Source organism: Oncorhynchus keta, chromosome 9 (assembly GCF_023373465.1).
Source record: "Oncorhynchus keta strain PuntledgeMale-10-30-2019 chromosome 9, Oket_V2, whole genome shotgun sequence".
Lineage (NCBI taxonomy): Eukaryota > Metazoa > Chordata > Actinopteri > Salmoniformes > Salmonidae > Oncorhynchus > Oncorhynchus keta.
Genome location: NC_068429.1, coordinates 12,244,770 through 12,268,427, shown reverse-complemented (window position 1 = coordinate 12,268,427; position 23,658 = coordinate 12,244,770). Strand labels below are relative to the sequence as shown.

The 23,658-nt window shown below is 43.9% G+C and overlaps 1 protein-coding gene across 5 annotated transcripts in view; it reads right to left on the bottom strand.

The window, feature by feature from the left end:
• The window catches only part of LOC118388049 (cAMP-specific 3',5'-cyclic phosphodiesterase 4D-like), a 469,033-nt gene that overhangs the window by 371,133 nt on the left and 74,242 nt on the right, over positions 1-23,658 (bottom strand). The window contains exon 1 of one of the 5 annotated variants that reach the window (XM_052525222.1): positions 10,163-10,298. The exons of 3 other annotated variants lie outside the window; for them this stretch is intronic. In XM_052525222.1, the coding sequence (XP_052381182.1) occupies positions 10,163-10,254 (92 nt within the window). In that variant the 5' untranslated portion in view covers positions 10,255-10,298. Of the gene's footprint in view, positions 1-10,162; positions 10,299-23,658 lie in introns of those variants that run through there. One more of the 5 variants, XM_052525226.1, reaches the window with a different exon arrangement.

Genomic DNA, 23,658 nt, shown 5'->3' with positions numbered 1-23,658 from the left:
CCAATAGACTATGTACAGCTGCAGCGATCGGTTAGCTGCTCAGATAGCTGATGTTTGAAGTTGGTGAGAGAGAGAAAAGTCTCCAGCTTCAGCGATTTTTGCAGTTCGTTCCAGTCACAGGCAGCAGAGTACTGGAACGAAAGGCGGCCAAATGAGGTGTTGGCTTTAGGGATGATCAGTGAGATACACCTGCTGGAGCGCGTGCTACGGATGGGTGTTGCCATCGTGACCAGTGAACTGAGATAAGGCGGAGCTTTACCTAGCATGGACTTGTAGATGACCTGGAGCCAGTGGGTCTGGCGACGAATATGTAGCGAGGGCCAGCCGACTAGAGCATACAAGTCGCAGTGGTGGGTGGTATAAGGTGCCTTAGTGACAAAACGGATGGCACTGTGATAGACTGCATCCAGTTTGCTGAGTAGAGTGTTGGAAGCCATTTTGTAGATGACATCGCCGAAGTCGAGGATCGGTAGGATAGTCAGTTTTACTAGGGTAAGCTTGGCGGCGTGAGTGAAGGAGGCTTTGTTGCGGAATAGAAAGCCGACTCTTGATTTGATTTTCGATTGGAGATGTTTGATATGAGTCTGGAAGGAGAGTTTACAGTCTAGCCAGACACCTAGGTACTTATAGATGTCCACATATTCAAGGTCGGAACCATCCAGGGTGGTGATGCTAGTCGGGCATGCGGGTGCAGGCAGCGATCGGTTGAAAAGCATGCATTTGGTTTTACTAGCGTTTAAGAGCAGTTGGAGGCCACGGAAGGAGTGTTGTATGGCATTGAATCTCGTTTGGAGGTTAGATAGCACAGTGTCCAATGACGGGCCGAAAGTATATAGAATGGTGTCGTCTGCGTAGAGGTGGATCAGGGAATCGCCCGCAGCAAGAGCAACATCATTGATATATACAGAGAAAGAAGTCGGCCCGAGAATTGAACCCTGTGGCACCCCCATAGAGACTGCCAGAGGAGCGGACAGCATGCCCTCCGATTTGACACACTGAACTCTGTCTGCAAAGTAATTGATGAACCAGGCAAGGCAGTCATCCGAAAAACCGAGGCTACGTAGTCCTCATGCCTCCCGTGCAGCATGCAGAAGGCACGTTCACGCAGATGAGCAGGGACCCTGGGCATCTTTCAGTAGAGTCAGTAGAAAGGCCTCTTTATTGTCCTACGTTTCCATAACTATGGCCTTAATTGCCTACCATCTGTAAGTTGTTAGTGTCTTAACGACCGATTCACAGGTGCATGTTCATTAATTGTTTATGGTTCATTGAACAAGCATGGGAAACAGTGTTTAAACCCTTTACAATTAAGAGCCTTCTGAGAAGGCTTTCCACTAGATGTTGGAACATTGCTGCGGGGACTTGCTTCCATTCAGCCACAAGAGCATTAGTGAGGTCGGGCACTTATGTTGAGTGATTAGGCCTGGCTTGCAGTCAGTATTCCAATTCATCCCAAAGGTGTTCGATGGGGTTGAGGTCAGGGCTCTGTGCAAGCCAGTCAAGTTCTTCCACACCAATCTCGATAAACCATTTATGTATGGGCCTCAAATTGTGCACGGGGGCATTATGCTGAAACAGGAAAGGGCCTTCACCAAACAGTTGCCACAAAGTTGGAAGCACAGAATCGTCTAGAATGTCATTGTATGCTGTAGCGTTAAGTTTCCCCCCACTGGAACTAAGGGGCCAAGCCCGAATCATGAAAACAGCGACAGACCATTATTTCTCCTCCCCTAAACTCTACAGTCGTCACTATGCATTGGGGCAGGTAGTGTTCTCCTGGCATCCGCCAAACCCAGATTTGTCCGTCAGACTGCCAGATGGTGAAGCATGTTTCGTCACTCCAAAGAACGCATTTCCACTGCTCCAGAGTCCAATGGCAGCGAGCTTTACACCACTCTAGCTGACGCTTGGCATTGCGCATGGTGATCTTAGTATTGTGTGCGGCTGCTCGGCCATTGAAACCCAGTTCTTGTGCTGATGTTGCTTCCAGAGGCAGTTTGGAACTCGGTAGTGAGGGTGGCAACCGAGGAAAGAGGATTTTTACGCACTATGCGCGTACGCAGTCTTTGAGCTTGTGTGACCTACCATTTCATGGCTGAGCCGTTGTTGCTCCTAGACATTTCCACATCACAATAACAGCACTTACAGGGCAGAAATTTGACGAACTGACTTGTTGGAAAGATGCCATCCTATGATGGTGAACGTTAAAAGTCACTGAGCTCTTCAGTAAGGCCATTCTGCTGCCAATGTTTGTCTATGGAGATTGCATGGCAGCTGTGCTCAATTTTTTACACCTGTCAGCAACGAATGTGGCCAAAATACCCGAATCCACTAATTTGAAGGGATGTCCACATACTTTTGTATACGTAGTGTATCATCAACGGTGCTATTTAAGCCTATGCATTCAGAAAGTATTTATTCCCCTTGACTTATTCCACATTCCACCCATCTACACACAATACTCCATAATGACAAAGTGAAAACTCCAGGTATGCTATCCTGTGTCATTTTCTCAGGAGTGGCTTCCATCTGGCCACTCTCCCATAAAGCCCAGATTGGTGAAATGCTGTAGAGACTTGTCCTTCTGGCAGGTTCTCCCATATTAGCCAAGGAACTCTGTAGTTCTGTCAGAGTGATCATTGGGTTCTTGGTCACCTCCCTGACCAAGGTCTATCCTATTCGGTTTCTCAGTTTGGTCTGACGGCCAGCTCTTGTCAGAGTCTGGGTAGTTCCATATTAGTCAGATTTCCCAATGATGGAGACCCCTGTCCTCTAGGAAACTTTCGACACAGTTTTATACCCTTCCCCAGATATATGCCTTATCACAATTTTATCTCAGAGATCTACAGACAGTTCTTTGGACTTCATGGGATAGTTTCTGCTCTGACATGCACTGTCAACCGTAGGACCTTATATGGATAGGTGTGTTTCTTCTAAATCATGTCCACAGTTGAATTGGCCACAGGTGGACTCCAATCAAGTGTAGCAACAGCTCAAGTTTGATCAAAGGAAATTGGATGCACCTGAGCTCAATTTGGAGTGTCATAGCAAAGGGGTGTGGATACTTACAGTATGTAAATGAGTATACATTTCAAAAAACATGTTTTCACTCTGTCATTATGGGGTGTGTAGATGGGTGAGAAAGAAAAATAGATGTAATCAATGTTGAATTTAGGCCGTAACACAACAAAATATGGAATAAGTAAACAGGTATGAATACTTTCCGAAGGCAATGTAGCATTTGGGAAGTCATCAACAGCTAACCTATTGTATAAATTCAGTCCAGGATTCAATTACTAATAAAAGTTTATATTTAAAAAGGCACTACACTACACATGCCGATTGGCACTTGTGTTTTTCTGTTGCACACTAGAAAAACGAGATTTCAGTCTTGGAGGTTTGTTTCCTGACCGATTCTGTGTTTGGATAATGATGTTTGTCCCCCATGAGACACTGTAGAAAGGAATCTTATTTCACTTCCTCAAAATCCCCAGAATCTAAGATAAATCAAGAAATGTGTCATTAATTTTGACATGTTTGACAAGGATGTTATAGTTGCACAATTTCACATCCAAGGTGTTTGGGGCAGTATTTTAAGTAAAACATGTGCAACTCTTATGTAAACAGTCGGAGCTGCTGGGCAGGTTTGTCTCACTGTCTATGTCCCCCATATTCAACTGGCAGACCGCAGACCAGATCCGGACCCAGTTCGGTGTCTAAACATTTTTTTACTCGGTCGGGCTTCGATCCCTGGTATCTTGTAAACACACAAGACATGTAAGAATGTGTAGAATTGTAGGAAATTAGCTTTAAAACTGAAGAAGAAAAAAAAACATCTCTGCACCATGCAAAATGTGTAGAATTGTGGGAAATGTTGCTTTAAAACTGCAACAATTTCTCTCTGCCAATAAGAAGGGTGTGAACATTTTGGGGTCGCATGGGTTGCGAGGTGGGGGTTTGTTACTACTATAAATTACATTATCCATCCGGACCACCGAGGACATTTGTGTGATCGGACCTTCTGAAATAGTACTTGAGTACCCCTGGTCTATGCTATTGGATAGACAGCAAACACTGCAGCTGTTCACCCGATATTAGTGGCAAATGGACATCATCCAATCAAAACCCAACCTTGACACACAGGCTCTTTTCAAAGGGATTCGTTGCTTCTTAATAAAGGCACTCGCTCTTTAATAAAAAATATATTGGTTTCTCATCTCCCTCTCAACCAAAAATAACAGAATAGGATTCAATCAAATCCAACTGTATTTAAAGTTCATTTAAGAAGTTTGATTTAGTCCTATTCTTTACTTTGATTTTTGTTTGAAATGGAGAAGTAAATTCAACATATACATTTTTTCATTTCTAGACAAACTGGAGTTAAAGCCAGACTCAGTGGCACAGACACAGCTATCTAATCAGAAGATACATAGATATTTGGTTACATTAACAACCAAACACAATTCAATATCACTTTTGCAATACGGTAAATAGCCTATTAACTTGTTAACAAGTTATCAATTATGTTGGATTCATATCTCAACCGAAAACAAATGTTCAAGAATAGGATTAAGCCAGTGCCTCAGATGGAACTATCCAAGCAGTAGACACATCTCCTTTAAATGTGGATATTTGGTTGCGTTGTCAACCAAACACAATTCAATATTACTTTTGTAAGACAGTAAAGAGCCTAATGTTAAGGCTATCTTACAAACTAATGTAACAGTATTTATTCAACCTTAAAATGAGTAACACAACCATGGCCACATTTTGATGTTACTGTAACAATACATGTATTCATAGTTATGTATTCATAGAAAGTGTTCATGTTCAGGGTCGCAGGTCTGTGGAAATGTGCTAAAATAATCTGCACAGAATCTCTAACCGCATTGATCACTTGCACCATGTACTTTAATGTAATCTCAACTATCTACAGTCCAGGTCATCTAGTTATGCTATTAGATCAAGCACAGCGATAACACACTAAACTGTCATAGAAATAAACTAAACATCTGACATTATATTCCCATATGAACTTTGGTGTGCTTTTAAATGGTTGAAAGCACAATGATAACACATTTAGGTGACGACTAAACCAAAAATCAGACATTGATTTTCCATTGAAATTTGTTTTTGCTTTTAGATGTGATAACACGTTGGGAATTCAACAAACTTTTGGCTGTCTTTTTGAGTGGGTGAAAAAAGGATGTAATCTCATTGATCAACATATCAACCAAATATTACCAAATTCTCCACGATGAAATAATGTGGTGTGCCCAGTGGGTTGGCACCTGCAGAAACATTTCACATCTTAAATCATGAGACGGGTCACTAAAGCTGTGGTTAGATTCAGCACAGGCCGGTTATCCGTCTTCCTATTCTATTTAACATTGTAACGGTATTAGACTTGGCACCAATTAAAGAGTGCCCTCAATGTTTATTCAGCACCAGGTCAGTCAGTGTCACTGGCTCCCATGTACAACCAAGGCAGACCTAGCCCCAGGAGCTACTGTGTCTAGGCCGTATCCCAATGGCACCATATTCCCTATTTAGTGTGCTACTTTTGACCAGCGTCTGGAGGATCTGATCAAAAGTAGTGCACTAAATAAAAAGTTGCCATTTGGGACACCTCCCTTAAAGCTGCACTATGTACATTTTTAGATGCCACGACCAAATTCACATAGAAATGTGTGTTATATAGCTGTCATTCTGATTTCAAGGAGATCTAAGAAGCGATTGATCTGTTCTGTGTGCGCTATTTCTATGCTTCCCGTTCTTGAGTCTTTTCCTTTCGGTTTTGTACACCAGCTTCAAACAGCTGAAAATACAATATTTTTGGTTATGAAAGATATATTTCACAGCAGTTTAGATGGTACAATGATTCTTACTTGTTTTGTCACAAACTAAAATTAGGCGAACTATTACAATTTTAGCAACCGGTAAATGGCAGAGCGATTTCTGCATAGTGCATCTTTAACTGGCGCAGACTCTGCTGTTAGTGTTGAACAATATGATATCAGATGCCACTGATGAAGACGTGCCCTCCTCTCAGACTGGCTTTGGATAATGGCTGAGTTTTCACATCTCCTGAATGCATATATATTTTGTATAGGTATTAGATTGGACACAGCTTTATTAAGTTAATTTCACAGGTAGAAACTAGGCTTATACAACATAGCATACGTAAATCTAAGGGGCAGAGCTAAGCCTGGTGTAAGCCTCACAAAACCCCATAGTTGTTCAAACATTGTTACGTTATAACTCTGGGAGGATCTCTAAACAGTGTGTGTGTGTAACCTTCCTGAAGTGTGTTTATTCCCATGAAAATTCACAGATATTGTGCAAGGTTTTGGTGAGCAATCTTCCAAAGATCCAAAACCCCATTCCAAGATGGCCACTCGGCAACAATGAACAATCAAATGACTCTTGCAACAGTGACGTCCGATCTACATTCCATTTCAATGATGTTTCCTATTAGGCAAGCACTCTATGAGATTATTCCGGACATTTTCCATGAGTGGTCCGCCCTTTAATAGATGTTGGCCACTTCTGGTGTAGCATGAATGGATATATTGATCCAAAAGTCGGGAGGGAGGAAACAAGCTATCCTCTTGAGAAGACAGACGGATGTCTGGGCCTTTATGTCACATTAACCATATCAGTTAATGATCTAGGCCTCTATGTGGGTGATATTAGAGAGGGAGAGAGATACACTCCCATTTTAAACCACAAGGAAAGTGGTGTAATTCATTCAGAGGGCAACTCAAGGAGGAAAAACAGCCACAGTGATTTATGATCTGCAACCTGGGAGCATGTATGTGTTGTGCCCCCCCACACACACACACACACACACACAGAAAATGGTCCCTTCAGTGATAATTATGAGTAATCATCAAATATGTAACCGATCATCATATAAATCAATTGTAACATTCTCTGTATTAATATGTACAGTACCAGTTAAAAGTTTGGACTCACCTACTCATTCCAGGGTTTTTCTTTATTTTTACTATTTTCTACATTATAGAATAATAGTGAAAACAACAAAACTATGAAATAACACATATGAAATCATGTAGTAACCATAAAAAGTGTTAAACAAATCAAAATAAATAGTATATTTCAGATTCTTCAAAGTAGCCACACTTTGCCTTGATGACAGTTTTGCACACTCTTGATATTTTCTCAACCAGCTTCATGAGGTAGTCACCTGGAATGCATTTCAATTAACAAGTGTGCCTTGTTAAAAGTTAATTTGTGGAATTTCTTTCCTTCTTAACATGTTTGCGCCAATCAGTTGTGTTGTGACAAGGTATGGGTGGTATACAGAAGATAGCCCTATTTGGTAAAAGACCAATTCCAGGGCCTTCCAATATAATAATATAATAATATATGCCATTTAGCAGACGCTTTTATCCAAAGCGACTTACAGTCATGTGTGCATACATTCTACGTATGGGTGGTCCCGGGAATCGAACCCACTACCCTGGCGTTACAAGCGCCTTTATGAGTGGCGCAGTGGTCTAGGGTAGCACTGGTAGGTAGCTGTGCCACCAGAGACTCTGGGTTCGAGCCCAGGCTCTTTCACAGACGGCCGCGACCGGGAGGTCCATGGGGCGACTCACAATTGGCCTAGCGTTGTCCGGGTTTGGCCGGTAGGGATATCCTTGTCTCATCGAGCACTAGCGACTCCTGTGGCGGGCAGGGCGCAGTGCACGCTAACCACGTCGCCAGGTGCATGGTGTTTCCTCTGACACATTGGTGCGACTGGCTTCTGGGTTGGATGTGTGTTGTGTTTCGGAGGACGCTTTCGACCTTCGTCTCTCCCGAGCCGTACGGGAGTTGTAGCGATGAGACAAGAAAGTAACTACTAACAATTGGATACCACGAAAAGGGGGTAAAAAAACATTTTTTAAAAGTTCCATATTATGTCAAGAACAGCTCCAAAAAGCAAAGAGAAACAAACAGTCCTTTAAGACATGAAGGAACAATTCAAGAACTTCTAAAGTTTCTTCAAGTGCAGTCGCAAAAACCATTAAGCACTATGATGAAACTGGCTCTCATGAGGACCACCACAGGAAAGGAAGACCCAGAGTTACCTATGATGCAGAGTTCATTAGAGTTACCAACCTCAGAAATTGCAGCCCAAATAAATGCTTCACGGGGTTCAAGTAACAGACACATCTATCTGTTCAGAGAAGATTGCGTGTATCAGACCTTCATGGTCAAATTGCTGCAAAGAAACCACTACTAAAGGATTATAAGAAGAAGAGACTTACTTAGGCCAAGAAACATGAACAATGGACGTTAGCCCGTGGAAGTCTGTCCTTTGGTCTGATGAGTCAAAATGTGAGTTTTTTGGCTCCAACCTCTGTGTCTTTGTGAGACGCAGAGTAGGTGAACGGATGATCTCCGCATGTGTGGTTCCCACCGTGAAGCAGCATGGAGGAGGAGGTGTGATGGTGCTTTGCTGGTGACACTGTCAGTGATGTATTTACAATTCAAGGCACACTTAACCAGCATGGCTACCACAGAATTCTGCAGCGATACGCCATCCCATCTGTTTTGCACTTAGTGGGACTATCATTTGTTTTTTTAACAGGACAATGACCTAACACACCGCCAAGCTGTTTAAGGGCTATTTGATCAAGAAGGAGAGTGATGGAGTGATGCATTAGATGACCTGGCCTCCACAATCACCCGACCTCAACCCGTTCAAGTTGGACCGCAGAGTGAAGGAAAAGCAGCCAACAAGTGCTCAGCATATGTGGGAACTCCTTCAAGACTGTTGGAAAACCATTCCAGGTGAAGCTGGTTGAGAGAATGCCAAGAGTGTGCAAAAGCAAAGGTTGTCTACTTTGAAGAACCTAAAATATAAGATATATTTTGATTTGTTTAACACATTTTTGGTTACTATGTGATTCCATATGTGTTATTTTGTAGTTTTGATGTCTTCGCTATTATTCTACAACATAGAGAATAATAAAAAAAGAAAGAAAGAAAAACCCTGGAATGAGTAGGTCTGTCTAAACATTTAACTGGTACTGTACATGTGTATATCTGTTGAGTTCAGAATCATTATAATCAATCTGTGTAATCAGAAATATTTGAATAAGGCTGATTAGTGAAAATGTCATCATGTTCTTCTCATGAGTCCCTGCAATCCTCCAACCTAGCTGATTTACACAACACCTCACATGAACTATTACTGTAGGGCTCCACCTATCAACTTAACTGAGGTCATCAAGCAGAGGAACTAATTCACCTTCAGTATGAAGCAAATATGGGTACAACTATATGGGAATCAAAAGGTAGACTGAAATACACCTGCCATACTGAACATAGCTATAGCCTAAAGTTTGTAGTCTGGTCTATCTGATGAGTACTAGGTATTTACGAATAACAATATATAGCCTATGTATTTTAAAAATGTCAAATACAATTAATGAATTAATATGGTACAACATTTATGTTCATCATGCCAAACTTTGACATTTATGGTAATGTATACCTGTACAACAATATTCATTTGGAGATTATTGGCACTGTATAAAATAAATACAAATACTGAGACATATTGTATGCTCAACATTTTTTGACAATCAAATTATTTAATGCTAATACAATTGCTCAGGGAAATAGATGTTGATTAACAAGTAATATTTTGTTTATTTTAGATTGTTTTAATTACTTGCAAATTGGCAATTGTATTAGCATAAAATAATATAATTGTAAAACAAATTGCATACACTATCGCTCATCTTTTTTTCCCATCTTTTTCAAGGGTGCCACTAATTTTAGACGTGACTGTATAAAGGGCAGGTGCTCATATTGACAATAGGGATGAAGCAAGAATCAAATACGATAATAGCCCTGCACAATATAATGTAGTTACTAAACAGGGAAAGGTTAAATGTGTTTTTCCATTATTTTTCTCCAAAACCTTTCTAACTAACAGTCTAGTCGCCTACCTGAAACAATGGAAGTCAGCAAAGTTCTAAAATAGACTTGCTTTATTTTCTATCCTAACATTTATTCATCTAATATCTGGAAAAGGTTGCATTGGTTTGATAGTTATTTCATATACGGATCTCGCACATCCGCACACACCGTAAAAAACTCTTGTTCTGAAGCACAGTAGTAAGTAACTCTGCGCACTTACCGTCTAAACCCCACAAACGAAGATGGCCAAGACATCCTAGATTTTTTCAAGCACGGTCTGTGCCCGGTGTCCACAGCGTAGGTCCTATCCATCTTTGAAGATGTCCGGTTATTTTCGCTGCCTGTGTCGGAATATCCTCTCCTTTTTTCGTGAAGCGCGTCTCAGCTTTCCGCAGCAGAGAGAGTGTGTGAGTGAGTGAGCGTTGAGAGTGGAGCGGCGGGTGGAACTGTACTAGTAATATTGCTGCTGCCCCCTCTTCTGTTTGAGCACACTCTCATCTCCACGGATGCTGCCTGGCTGCCAAGGATGCTTTTGCGGTCACAGCGATGCTGGCAGCATCCATCTACGCTTGCCAAGAGTGGGACTAGCAGAGCAACTCAGAGATGATAAGAACAGTGGTATTCAAACTTTTGCTTTCTCGGGGCCCCACACCATTCCAAATCTAATGGCACAACCTTCCAATCGTTCAATTACGATTTGTACATCAACAAATAACCTTAAATTCATTGCATTTTCATCTGGCAACCAATAAATACATTTACTCAAAATTGTATTTTTCCAAATCATCTTTCTCAAACACGTTTGTATATTGTCCCATACAATAACCTGTAATAATAATACTTCACTGCTGCTCTATTTCACTACATATGTCCACTGATGTTATTAACCAATCATGTCTTTAAAATGTAGAATTTCCTCGCTACATGCAAATACAGGCGTTTTTGCATCTCACCGGTAGAAACAGGTCAGCTACATTTTCTGGTTGTAAGAAAACCACAATATCCAGAATTCATAGCGATTTCAGGACATAGTAACACCAGGTGGATCTGTATCCAACTAACGTGAGGAATATCAATATGTCTGTGTTTGTAGCCAGCACCTTCAGCCAGAACACTGAGTTTCTAAACCCAGAGGCATAACATTGCAAGACTTCCGGGAATGCTTGCGAAGCAGACCAGGCCGGGGTTTGGGGTTCGAGAAGTCAATGAGAGAAGCAAACATTTCTTCCTCAGTTGTTCATTTTCTCGAAATCTAAAGGCAAAACATGGGTTCTAAACAATGTCTTAAGTTGTTCAAAATGTTATTTATCCAAACTTGTGACAGTGAAAAACTGAATAAGCTTTATGTATTGGCCTCATGGCCTTCGTCAGAGCTTTTGTGAGTTTTTTAAATTAGCACCCTTATGTAGACCTAGCCCCACCCACATCCGTTCCACGCATCGAATGGGGTTGGAGTCGAGGGAAAACAAATAAGTGCTACCAAATATAACAATATGCATTTCAAAAATATTAGAATAAAGTGTGTAGATAACTTATTAAACGCGTCTGTAAAACCACAATGAGGACATCAACCAGCCATGCAAGTTTTCATAAATCATTGTGTACAGCGCAAGAAAAACTTCAGAGTAATCTGAAATAGGGGCATAATTCATGTTGAAAATTACAACATAACATACATAGGCATTTAATCATTAAGACCTCCAGGAAATAATGTCTGGAGGGTGAAAATCCCAAAACATTCCCTTTAACTCAGAGTATTATTTATCACCTCCCCTGTCTGATATCTTAACATTCTCTATGCCACAAAATCTAAAGGGTGCTAATTAAAAAAACTCACAAAAGCTCTGAGGAAGGTCGTGTGGTCGACACGTAAAGCTCATGAAAGACCATTGATACTATCAAGAGTAGTGTGCGGTTTCCTTCTTTTTTCTCATTTTACGTAAGTGCCTTTTGAATTTTATATACAGGGAGTATCAGTACCAAGTCAACGTGCAGGGGTATGAGGTAATTGAAGTAGCTATGTATCGTACAGTCGTGGCCAAAAGTTTTGAGAATGCCACAAATATTAATTTTCAAAGTCTCCTGCCTCAGTTTGTATAATGGTAATGTGCATGTACTCCAGAATGTCATGAAGAGTGATCAGATGAATTGCAATTAATTGCAAAGTCCCTCTTTGCCATGCAAATGAACTGAATCACACAAAAAAAACATTTCCACTGAGTTTCAGCCCTGCCACAAAAGTACCAGCTGACATCATGTCAGTGATTCTCTCGTTAACACAGGTGTGAGTGTTGACGAGGACAAGGCTGGAGATCACGCTGTCATGCTGATTGAGTTTGAATAAACGTCTGGAAGCTTCAAAAGGAGAGTGGTGCTTGGAATCATTGTTATTCCTCTGTCAACCATGGTTACCTGCAAGGAAACATGTGCCGTCATCATTGCTTTGCACAAAAAGGGCTTCACAGGCAAGGATATTGCTGCCAGTAAGATTGCACCTAAATCAACCATTTATCAGATCATCAAGAACTTCAAGGAGAGCGGTTCAATTATTGTGAAGAAGGCTTCAGGGCACCCAAGAAAGTTGATTCAGCTGTGGGATCGGGGCACCACCAGTACAGAGCTTGCTCAGCAACGGCAGCAGGCAGGTGTGAGTGCATCTGCACGCACAGTGAGGCGAAGACTTTGAGGATGGCCTGGTGTCAAGAAGGGTAGCAAAGAAACCACTTCTCTCCAGGAAAAACATCAGGGACAGACTGATATTCTGCAAAAGGTACATGGATTGGACTGCTGAGGACTGGGGTAAAGTAATTTTCTCTGATGAATCCCCTTTCCGATTGTTTGGGGCATCCGGAAAAAAGCTTGTCCGGAAAAGACAAGGTGAGCGCTACCATCAGTCCTGTGTCATGCCAACAGTAAAGCATTCTGAGACCATTCATGTGTGGGGTTGCTTCTCAGCCAAGGGAGTGGGCTCACTCACAATTTAGCCTAAGAACACAGCCATGAATAAAGAATGGTACCAACACATCCTCCGAGAGCAACTTCTCCCAACCATCCAGGAACAGTTTGGTGACGGACAATGCCTTATCCAGCATGATGGAGCACCTTGCCATAAGGCAAATGTGATAACTAAGTGGCTCGGAGAACAAAACATCGATATTTTGGGTCCATGGCCAAGAAACTCCCCAGACCTTAATCCCATCGAGAACTTATGGTCAATCTTCAAGAGGTGGGTGGACAAGCAAAAACCCACAAATTCTGACAAACTCCAAGCATTGATTATGCAAGAATGGGCTGCCATCAGTCAGATGTGGCCCAGAAGTTAATTGACAGCATTCCAGGGCGGATTGCGGAGGTCTTGAAATAGAAGGGTCAACACTGCAAATATTGACTCTTTGTATCAACTTCATGTAATTGTCAATAAAAGCCTTTGACACTTATGAAATACTTGTAATTATACTTCAGTATTCCATAGTAACATCTGACAAAAATATTTAAAGACACTGAGGCAGCAGACTTTGTGAAAATTTATATTTGTGTCATTCTCAAAACTTTTGGCCACGACTGTACATATAGGTAGGGGTAAAGTGACTAGGCAACAGGATAGGTAATAGACAACAGCAGGAGCGTGTGTGTGTGTGTGTGTGTGTGTGTGTGTGTGTGTGTGTGTGTGTGTGTGTGTGTGTGTGTGTGTGTGTGTGTGTGTGTGTGTGTGTGTGTGTGTGTGTGTGTGTGTGTGTGTGTGTGTGTGTGTGTGTGTGTCGTCAGTATGCATGTGTATGCACGTTATGTGTGTTGGTGTCAGTGTAAGTTTATGTGAGTGTGGGCAGCCAGCTGCTATCTGGCGATGTCATTTGTAAGGTTGCAAGCTTCGTTAGCTTCATTAGGTTACGCTAGCTAGCTAACTAACTAACTACAGCAGAGGCCAACATGACTAACGTAATGTATTCTATTTAGAATCTAATCCCATCAACATCTGCAGCGGCATCAACATCAAGCTCAGCACCAGAAAGTAGTGTAAGTCACCTTTACAAAAATCTACTAAATCTTTACATGATTCCGTAGTGAGCAAATAAATATACTGGAGCTAGGCACAAACATGGTCTGTGTCTTGTTGTCATAGTTGGTGTGTTTACAAGTAGGCTACAACTTCTACTGTATGGAGGCTTAGTTGATTGTTCATGCAAGGTTTGAAGTCTACATTGGATAAAGAGGTATTAGTAAGGAGGGGATGGTGTGGGTGACTGACTGATGTCTGTTGGGGGTGGATATTGTTTGTGAAGGTTGATCTTTTGACACAAGGGGGTTGGACCCTGATCAGTTTCACCTGTCTTTGTGCTTGTCTCCAACCCCCTCCAGGTGTCACCCATCTTCCCCATGATCTCCTGTGCACTTTGACTTGTGTTCTCAGGTTGTCGGTTGCCAGTTCGTCTTGTCAGGCCTTACCAGCGTGCTTTCCTGTCTTTTCAAGTTTCTGTTTCCTAGTTACCCCGATTCTGACCATTCTGCCTGCCCTGACCCAGAGCCTGCCTGCTGTTCTATACCTGTACCTACCCAGACCCTGCCATTCTGGTCAATCTGTGATTGTAGCTGTCTGCATCTGGGTCTTATCCTGAGGTCTGATAGTATGAACTGGCCATCACTGACCCAGCAGACTCAGACCAGCTCCACAATGCTGTGTCCCAGCAAGGAACCAACATTGGAAGACACGAGGCATTACTGCAATGCCTTATGGAGGGACTCCATACCCTGGTGGAAATGCCGCCACCAGCGGCGCTTCTTCCCAATCTATCCCAGTGTCCCGAGAACCCTGCTTACGAGAACCCTGTTATGCTGGAGATTCTGGGACCTGCCGGGCCTTTCTCCCCCAGGGCTCCCTCGTCTTTGGGCTGCAGCCTTCTTCGTTCCCCTCGGACCGCTCGAGGATAGCATACATCATAATGCTGTACAGAATGCCTTCCAGAACCGGGGGCGGAACACCCATTCTAAGTGTGGACTGACCATAAGAACCTGGAATATCTTCACACCGCCAAGCGCCTCAACTCTAGGCAGGCAGGACGAGAACTAGGACCCCGATCGGAGACCATGTCGACCGGAAGTCCATGGACCCTGTGGACGTGCTGCACCATGACCTGAGTAGTCTTCTTGGCTGAGGGTAACTTGCGAAGGAGAATAAAATTAGCGGCTTTAGAAAACCTATCCACCACTGTCAGTATAGTAGTGTTGCCGTCTGATGGGTCCAGGGATATATGGGACCAAGGGCAGTGAGAAACAGGGAGTGGTTGAAGGCCAGTCGGTGGCTTGCCAAAGAGTCTTATTATGTGCACACACTGTGCAGGTGGTGATGAATATGGAGACATCCAGCACCATGGAAGGCCACCAAAATCGGCATAGGACGAAAGCCAGGGTTCGACGGGAACCTGGATGGCCGGTCAGTCCCCTCTGGGTTCCGGCTGGGAACGCTGCGCCTTACGGACCAGGCTCTCTATACCCCAGACGACAGCAACCGCTAGACAGGAGGTAGGGGGGATGGTCTCAGGGTCAGACTGGGTAGCAGTGGGGCAATACAACCGTGAGAGTGCATCTGGCTTCACGTTCTTGAACCCCGGGCAGTAGGAGAGAGTGAAATTGAACCAGGTGAATAACAGGGCCCATCAAGCCTGCCTAGAGTTGAGGCGCTTGGCGGTGTGAAGATATTCCGGGTTCTTATGGTCAGTCCACACTAAGAATGGGTGTTCTGCCCCTTCCAAACAGTGCCTCCACTCCTCCAACACCATCTTGATGGTGAACAGTTCTTAATTTCCCACATCATAGTTCCTCTCAGCAGGGGTAAGACTATGGGAGAGGAAAGCGCAGGGATGCAGCTTTTGGTCCTGGGCAGAATGCTGGGACAGAACGGCCCCCACTCCGACATCCGAGGCATCAACCTACACCACAAACTGACGGGACAGGTCCAGATGGACTAAGATGGGGGCTGTAGTGAATCGACGTTAGAGAACGCCTGGTCAGCTGCTGGTGACAGCGTAAAAGGGAACCTTGGGAGAGGTGAGTGCTGAGAGGGGGGAAGCCAGGATGCTGTAACCCCGGATGAAGCGGCAGTAGAAGTTAGCAAACCCCAGGAAATGTTGCAGCTGCACTCTGGATGTGAATTGAGGCCAATCCACCAGTGCTCTCACCTTGTCTGGATCCATCAGTATATGTCCTGCAGCGATGACATATCCAAGGAAATAGATGGTGGATCAATGGAACTCACACTTCTCCGCTTTCATGAAAATCTGGTTCTCCAGGAGACGCTAATGGACTTGTCGGATGTGTTCTTGAGCTGACCGGGAAACGACCAGGATGTCGTCGAGGTTAACAAATATGAATCACTTCAGCATGTCGCGGAGCACATCGTTGACCAGGGCCTGAAACACAGCACGAGCGTTGGTCAACCCGAATGGCATAACTAAGTACTCATAGTGCCCACTAGCCATGTTTCAGGCTGTTTTCCTCTCATCTTCTTCCCGTATCCGAACCAGATGGTAGGCATTCCGAAGGTCCAATTTAGAGAAGTTGGTCGCTCCCTGAAGAGGTTAGAAAGCTGAGGAGAGGTCCAGGTGACAATGAGCTTGGCAGAACGGGCTCCAACCCACAATAACACCAGTAGACCCTTCGATCAGGGGATTGTGCTTCTGGAGCTATGAATATCCCAAAACCACAGGTACATGGGGAGATTTGATGAGCAGGAACTGCATACACTCACTGTGATTTCCTGATACTCATAGGTCGATAGGAATCGTTTGTGGATGACTCTGCTAATAGAGTGCCCATCCTGCACTCTGACGTACCATGGGAATGGAGCGGGGCTGAGTGGAGATTCCAAGCTCCGACACCAAGGTAACACCAATAAAGCTCTCATTGGCCCCAGAGTCAATGAGCACCCGGAGTGATTTGGCCTTGTCACCCCATAACAGGGTGGCATGGAGAGAGGTGCGAGTAATGGGAGATTGGAAAATCCTAGCATGGCTCACCAGAGTATTCGTACCTACTGTACTGATGAGCCTGGTCTTTTTAATGGACAGGTGGAAATATAATGTTCTGTAGTCCCACAATACAGACAGCTCCTGGTGTTCAGTCTGCGTAAATGTTCATCCGGAGACAATTGAGTCCTTCCCAGTAGCTTGCGCTCTGGAAGAGGATGGTCGACCGCCATAAGCGATTCCTGTGAGCACTCAGGTGACAACGGATTCTCTCGGAAATGCCTTCTGAGGTTTCCGCGATTCCTTGGAGGTAAGGTAGGAGGGCAACAGGAGCCAGATTCCATCTCCCTCCTACGTTCTCCCTCCCCATAGTATGGCATAGTCTGCGAGCAGCCTCTCTCCTGGACAACAGAGACCTTCCGTACTTCCGTCACGGACTCCTCCAGACTGAGGCAGGTGGTGGACTGTTGCTCCCACACCACCGTAGCCCAGGCAAGTGCCCTACTGGACATCAGCATTATGATGTGTACTATCCTCAAGCGGTCCGAGGGGAATGAAGAAGGCTGCAGAACGAAGACGAGGGAGCACCGGGAGGGAAAAGCCAGGCAGGTTCCAGAATCTCCAGCGTAACGCTCTGGAGGAGGTAAGCAGGGTCCTCGGGACACTGGGGTAGGTTGGGAAGAAGTGCTGCTGGTGGTGGGGTTGCTGAGAGTCTGGGGAATTACTGGTGTGGCTTGCTGCCTTGTAGGGAATCCGCGGAATTGCTCCAGCAATGTATCAAATGCCTGGTCATGGCGTTCCACCAGGGTATGGACTCCCTCCATAAGGAATTGCAGTAACGTCTTCCAATGTTGGTTCCTTGCTGGGACACAGCATTGTGGAGCTGGTCTGAGTCTGCTGGGTCAGTCATGGCCAGTTCGTACAGTCAGAACCCAGGATAAGACCCAGATGCAGACAGCTAGAATCACAGATGTTCACAGATCAAGGGCAGCTATAGGTCCATAATCCAGGGCAGAGTCAGTAAGGTATAGAACGGCAGGCAGGCTCTGGGTCAGCTCAGGCAGAATGGTCAGAGCCGGGGAAACTAGGAAACAGAAACTTGAAAACAGGAAGATGGAAGAAAACACACTGGTAAGACCTGACAAGACAAGACAAACTGGCAACAGACAAACAGAGAACACAGGTCTAAGTGCACAGGGGATAATGGGGAATATGGGCAAACCTGGAAGGGGTTGACGACAAGCACAAAGACAGGTGAAACCGATCAGGGTGTGACAAGTACCTTGTTTGATTATTTATGGGGACAAAGTAGTAACATGTTGGCTAATCACTGACTACTTTGTGTCCTACAGACTAATTCTGATGACCTTGACACCAGTTTTAGTAGTACAGAGCCTGTAGACTCATTGGATGAAATCTTTCAGCCTGGAATAAGCTCAACTTCATCCGACTTTGAAACAAGCCAGGCCAGCGAAAGGTATTTATGAAAGCTCAATACACAGTTGAGAAAACAAAATCACCAGTACTGTTGACAAGACAAGTGCTCCTCAAACGTATCTGACTGCTTCTAGCCTATTCACTACTGTTGGCAGTGCTTGTCTACTCTACAGCACAACTGTAGGTGCCCATACACAACAATATACAACTAGTATGTCTACAAGTCAAGCCTCCTCAAAATGTTCACATCTTTGCTAAAGGCTCATCTCAATGCCCCATTATTGACTGAGTGTAACAAAACACATACCAGTCTACTGTACCCTTTTATGTTTACCAGATGAACATGGTTTATTGTAGGGTTACACATCTTAATGATCAGTCGTCATCAACCACAAATACCTAGGTGTCTGGTTAGACTGTAAACACTCCTTCCAGACTCACATCAAACATCTCCAATCCAAAGTTAAATCTAGAATTAGCTTCCTATTTCGCAACAAAGCATCCTTCACTCATGCTGCCAAAGATACCCTCATAAAACTGACCATCCTACCGATCCTCGATTTCGGCAATGTCATTTACAAAATAGCCTCCCATACCATACTCAATAAATTGGATGCAGTCTATCACAGTGCCATCCATTTTGTCACCAAAGCCCCATATACTACCCATCACTGCGACCTGTACGCTCTCGTTGGCTGGCCCTAGCTTCATACTCGTTGCCAAACCCACTGGCTCCAGATCATCTACAAGACCCTGCTAGGTAAATTCCCCCCTTACCTCAGCTCGCTGGTCACCATAGCAGCACCCAACTGTAGCACGCGCTCCAGCAGGTATATCTCTCTAGTCACCCCCAAAACCAATTCTTCCTTTGGCCGCCTCTCCTTCCAGTTCTCTGCTGCCAATGACTGGAACGAACTACAACAATCTCTGAAACTGGAAACACTTACCTAGCTCACTAGCTTTAAGCACCAGCTGTCAGACTAGCTCACAGATTACTGCACCTGTACATAGCCCATCTATAATTTAGCCCAAACAACTACCTCTCCCCCTACTGTATTTATTTAGCTCTGCTTTTCACATTCCTCCACTGCAAATTTACCATTCCAGTGTTTTACTTGCTATATTGTATTTACTTTGCCACCATGGCCTTTTTTTGCCTTTACCTCCCTTATCTCACCTAATTCACATTGTATATAAACTTATTTTTCTACTGTATGATTGACTGTATGTTTGTTTTACTCCATGTGTAACTCTGTTGTTGTATGTGTGGAACTGCTTTGCTTTATCTTGGCCAGGTCGCAATTGTAAATGAGAACTTGTTCTCAACTTGCCTACCTGGTTAAATAAAGGTGTTCTCAACTTGCCTACCTGGTTAAATAAAGGTGTTCTCAACTTGCCTACCTGGTTAAATAAAGGTGAAATCAAAAATAAATCCAGGAAGCTTGCAGTACATACAAATCTTCTGCAAGACGTCGAAGCAGTTGCCACAGCGCCAAAGAACATTGCCACAGTGCCAAAGCCTGCTAAACCAGCTGCCATTACCCAATACAAGAAGAGATGTACCAGCTGAAGAACATTCTGGAACCTGCCTGGAACATTCAACCAACACAACATCCATATTCAGTTAGACTGATGTTGTAGTATAATATAGAATGCGTAGTATGCTCAGAACTGCATTGTGGTATAGATATTGCTAGCTGTTGTACATATGTATCTAATGGTGTTTTATATAATATTTTTTACAAGTGTACTGACAAGTGACTAAATTATTCTAGCTACATCAGAAGCCAATAAAGTGTTAAATTCAACTTCTGGATCAATTGATTGTGATATTCATTAAATGTATTTGTATAAACTAGCTTCAATTTTACTGCTAAAACAAATTATATAGAGAGTTAGTGTATCACTTAAACTTTATTTTGTTGGCAAGTAAACATGTCTCAATAAACCGGTAGATGAGTCTGACAATATAGCAAATACACTGAACTAAATATAAAAGCAACATGTAAAGTGGTCCCATGTTTCATGAGCTGAAATAAAAGATCACAGAAATATTCCATACTCACAAAAAAGCTTATTTCTCTCAAATGTTGTGCACAAATTTGTTCACATCCATGTTAGTGAGCATTTCTCATTTTCCAAGATAATCTATCCACCTGACAAGTGTGGCATATCAACAAGCTGATTAAACAGCACAATCATTACACAGGTGCACCTTATGCCGGAGAGTGCACTTTTTTGTAAAACACAAAGGGCCAGTAGTGTAGTGGAGGGTATATGGAGGTATGAACCGTATACCCACTTTTTTTTCAGTGGGCATTGCTAATACTCACTTCTTTAGGCCTATTGATGCGTATCAAAGTAGTTTAGTGGCGGTATACGACATCAAGAAGGTAGTACAATAGAGAAATCACGCACAAAGTAGCCTACACAATAGCAAAGCATGTGAAATATATTCACATTCTTGCTGCACACACAGCCTAGTTTCAACCGAATATAATCTCCAGGTGGCAAGAGTGTGCAGCTCTCAACTGGTTTTGGCATGGAGCAGTTCACAGATGAATGACATTGGTAGCCGGAGGGTAGGAAAGATGTTTCACCTTATGATATCTACCAGTAAATGTTATCTAAGGCAACAATGGGTACGCAAACTAGGTATTGATCAAATTTAGTAGAAAGTCTTGGTTAGTAGGCTATTTGTGATGCGCAATTGTCATGCTATGTTTGCATCAGGATGGGCCTGTTTGCATACATGGATGGGCCTGTTTGCATACATGGATGGGCCGGGGTGGACACCGGCCTACACACTGGGTAGCCAGGCCCTGACAGACCCACCCAATCAGAATGATGTGGTTTAAGCATTGTTGTGGACTTAGACCATCACATATTTGTCTTTTTTTTTCTATGAAAAAAAGGTGTGATTGTGAGAGTGAAAATCTGAAAAATATATAGGAAAACACATTTTTTTTAAACATTGAGAAACATAGGATTTTTCACACAGGGTGCCTTTCCTTCACTGAGCGGGCTGTTTGGGAACTTTTTGGGAAACTTAAAGTATACCCAATTCTACAGGCACCACTACACCACTGCATAGAGCCGATGGAAAGACAGCAGTCACACACAGCGTGACGTTAAATCACCACTGCTTAGGGCCGATTGAAAGACAGCAGTCACACACAGCGTGACGTTAAATCACCACTGCATAGGGCCTATTGAAAGACAGCAGTCACACACGGCGTGACGTTAAATCACCACTGCATAGGGCCGATGGAAAGACAGCAGTCACACACAGCGTGACGTTAAATCACCACTGCATAGGGCCGATGGAAAGACAGCAGTCACACACAGCGTGACGTTAAATCACCACTGCATAGGGCCGATGGAAAGACAGCAGTCACACACAGCGTGACGTTAAATCACCACTGCATAGGGCCGATGGAAAGACAGCAGTCACACACAGCGTGACGTTAAATCACCACTGCATAGGGCCGATGGAAAGACAGCAGTCACACACAGCGTGACGTTAAATCACCACTGCATAGGGCCGATGGAAAGACAGCAGTCACACACAGCGTGACGTTAAATCACCACTGCATAGGGCCGATTGAAAGACAGCAGTCACACACAGCGTTACGTTAAATCACCACTGCATAGGGCCGATTGAAAGACAGCAGTCACACACGGCGTGACGTTAAATCACCACTGCATAGGGCCGATGGAAAGACAGCAGTCACACACAGCGTGACGTTAAAGGATAAACAGTCCATAAACTCTGACATAATAAGTCAGAAGGTCTAAATAATAAGAATACAAAAACACAACCATTAAGCATTTCCCAATTGAAATGTACAACTATTACTTCTCATTGCAAAAAAGCATTTCACATTTAGCATACAAAGTAACAGGTGACATAAAGTTTAAAGTGGAACTGACAGTGTTTTAACTACTTTGCAGATATGAAACAGACAGACAATCATAATATCAATAAAAAAATATTAAATTCCCAGTTTATGCTACAAAACCAACTCTATAAGGGGTTTTAAAAATAGGTTCTGTTTGACTCAACGTTCCATGACGTACACTAAGGCATTTTGGGATAGATGGATGCAGTTCAATGCATGATTCATACACTGCTCAAAAAAATAAAGGGAACACTAAAATAACACATCCTAGATCTGAATGAATGACATTTTTTCTTTACATAGTTGAATGTGCTGACAACAAAATCACACAAAAATTATCAATGGAAATCAAATTTATCAACCCATGGAGGTCTGGATTTGGAGTCACACTCAAAATTAAAGTGGAAAACCACACTACAGGCTGATCCAACTTTGATGGAATGTCCTTGAAACAAGTCAAAATGAGGCCCAGTAGTGTGTGTGGCCTCCACGTGCCTGTATGACCTCTCTACAACGCCTGGGCATGCTCCTGATGAGGTGGCGGATGGTCTCCTGAGGGATCTCCTCTCAGACCTGGACTAAAGCATCCGCCAACTCCTGGACAGTCTGTGGTGCAACGTGGCGTTGGTGGATGGAGCGAGATATGATGTCCCAGATGTGCTCAATTGGATTCAGGTCTGGGGAACGAGCGGGCCAGTCCATAGCATCAATGCCTTCCTCTTGCAGGAACTGCTGACACACTCCAGCCACATGAGGTCTAGCATTGTCTTGCATTAGGAGGAACCCAGGTCCAACCGCACCAGCATATGGTCTCACAAGTGGTCTGAGGATCTCATCTCGGGTACCTAATGGCCTAATGGGTACCTAATGGCTGGCTACCTAATGTCAGTCTACCTCTGGCGAGCACATGGAGGGCTGTGCGGCGCCCCAAAGAAATGCCACCCCACACCATGAGTGACCCATCGCCAAACCGGTCATGTTGGAGGATGTTGCAGGCAGCAGAACATTCTCCACGGCGTCTCCAGACTGTCACGTCTGTCACATGTGCTCAGTGTGAACCTGTTTCATCTGTGAAGAGCACAGGGCGCCAGTGGCGAATTTGCCAATCTTGGTGTTCTCTGGCAAAACGTCCTGCACGGTGTTGGGCTGTGAGCACCACCTGTGGACGTCGGGCCCTCATACCACCCTCATGGAGTCTGTTTCTGACCGTTTGAGCAGACACATGCACATTTGTGGCCTGCTGGAGGTCATTTTGCAGGGCTCTGGCAGTGCTCCTCCTGCTCCTCCTTGCACAAAGGCGGGGGTAGCGGTACTGCTGCTGGGTTGTTGGCTTCCTATGGCCTCCTCCACGTCTCCTGATGTACTTGCCTGTCTCCTGGTAGCACCTCCATGCTCTGGACACTACGCTGACAGACACA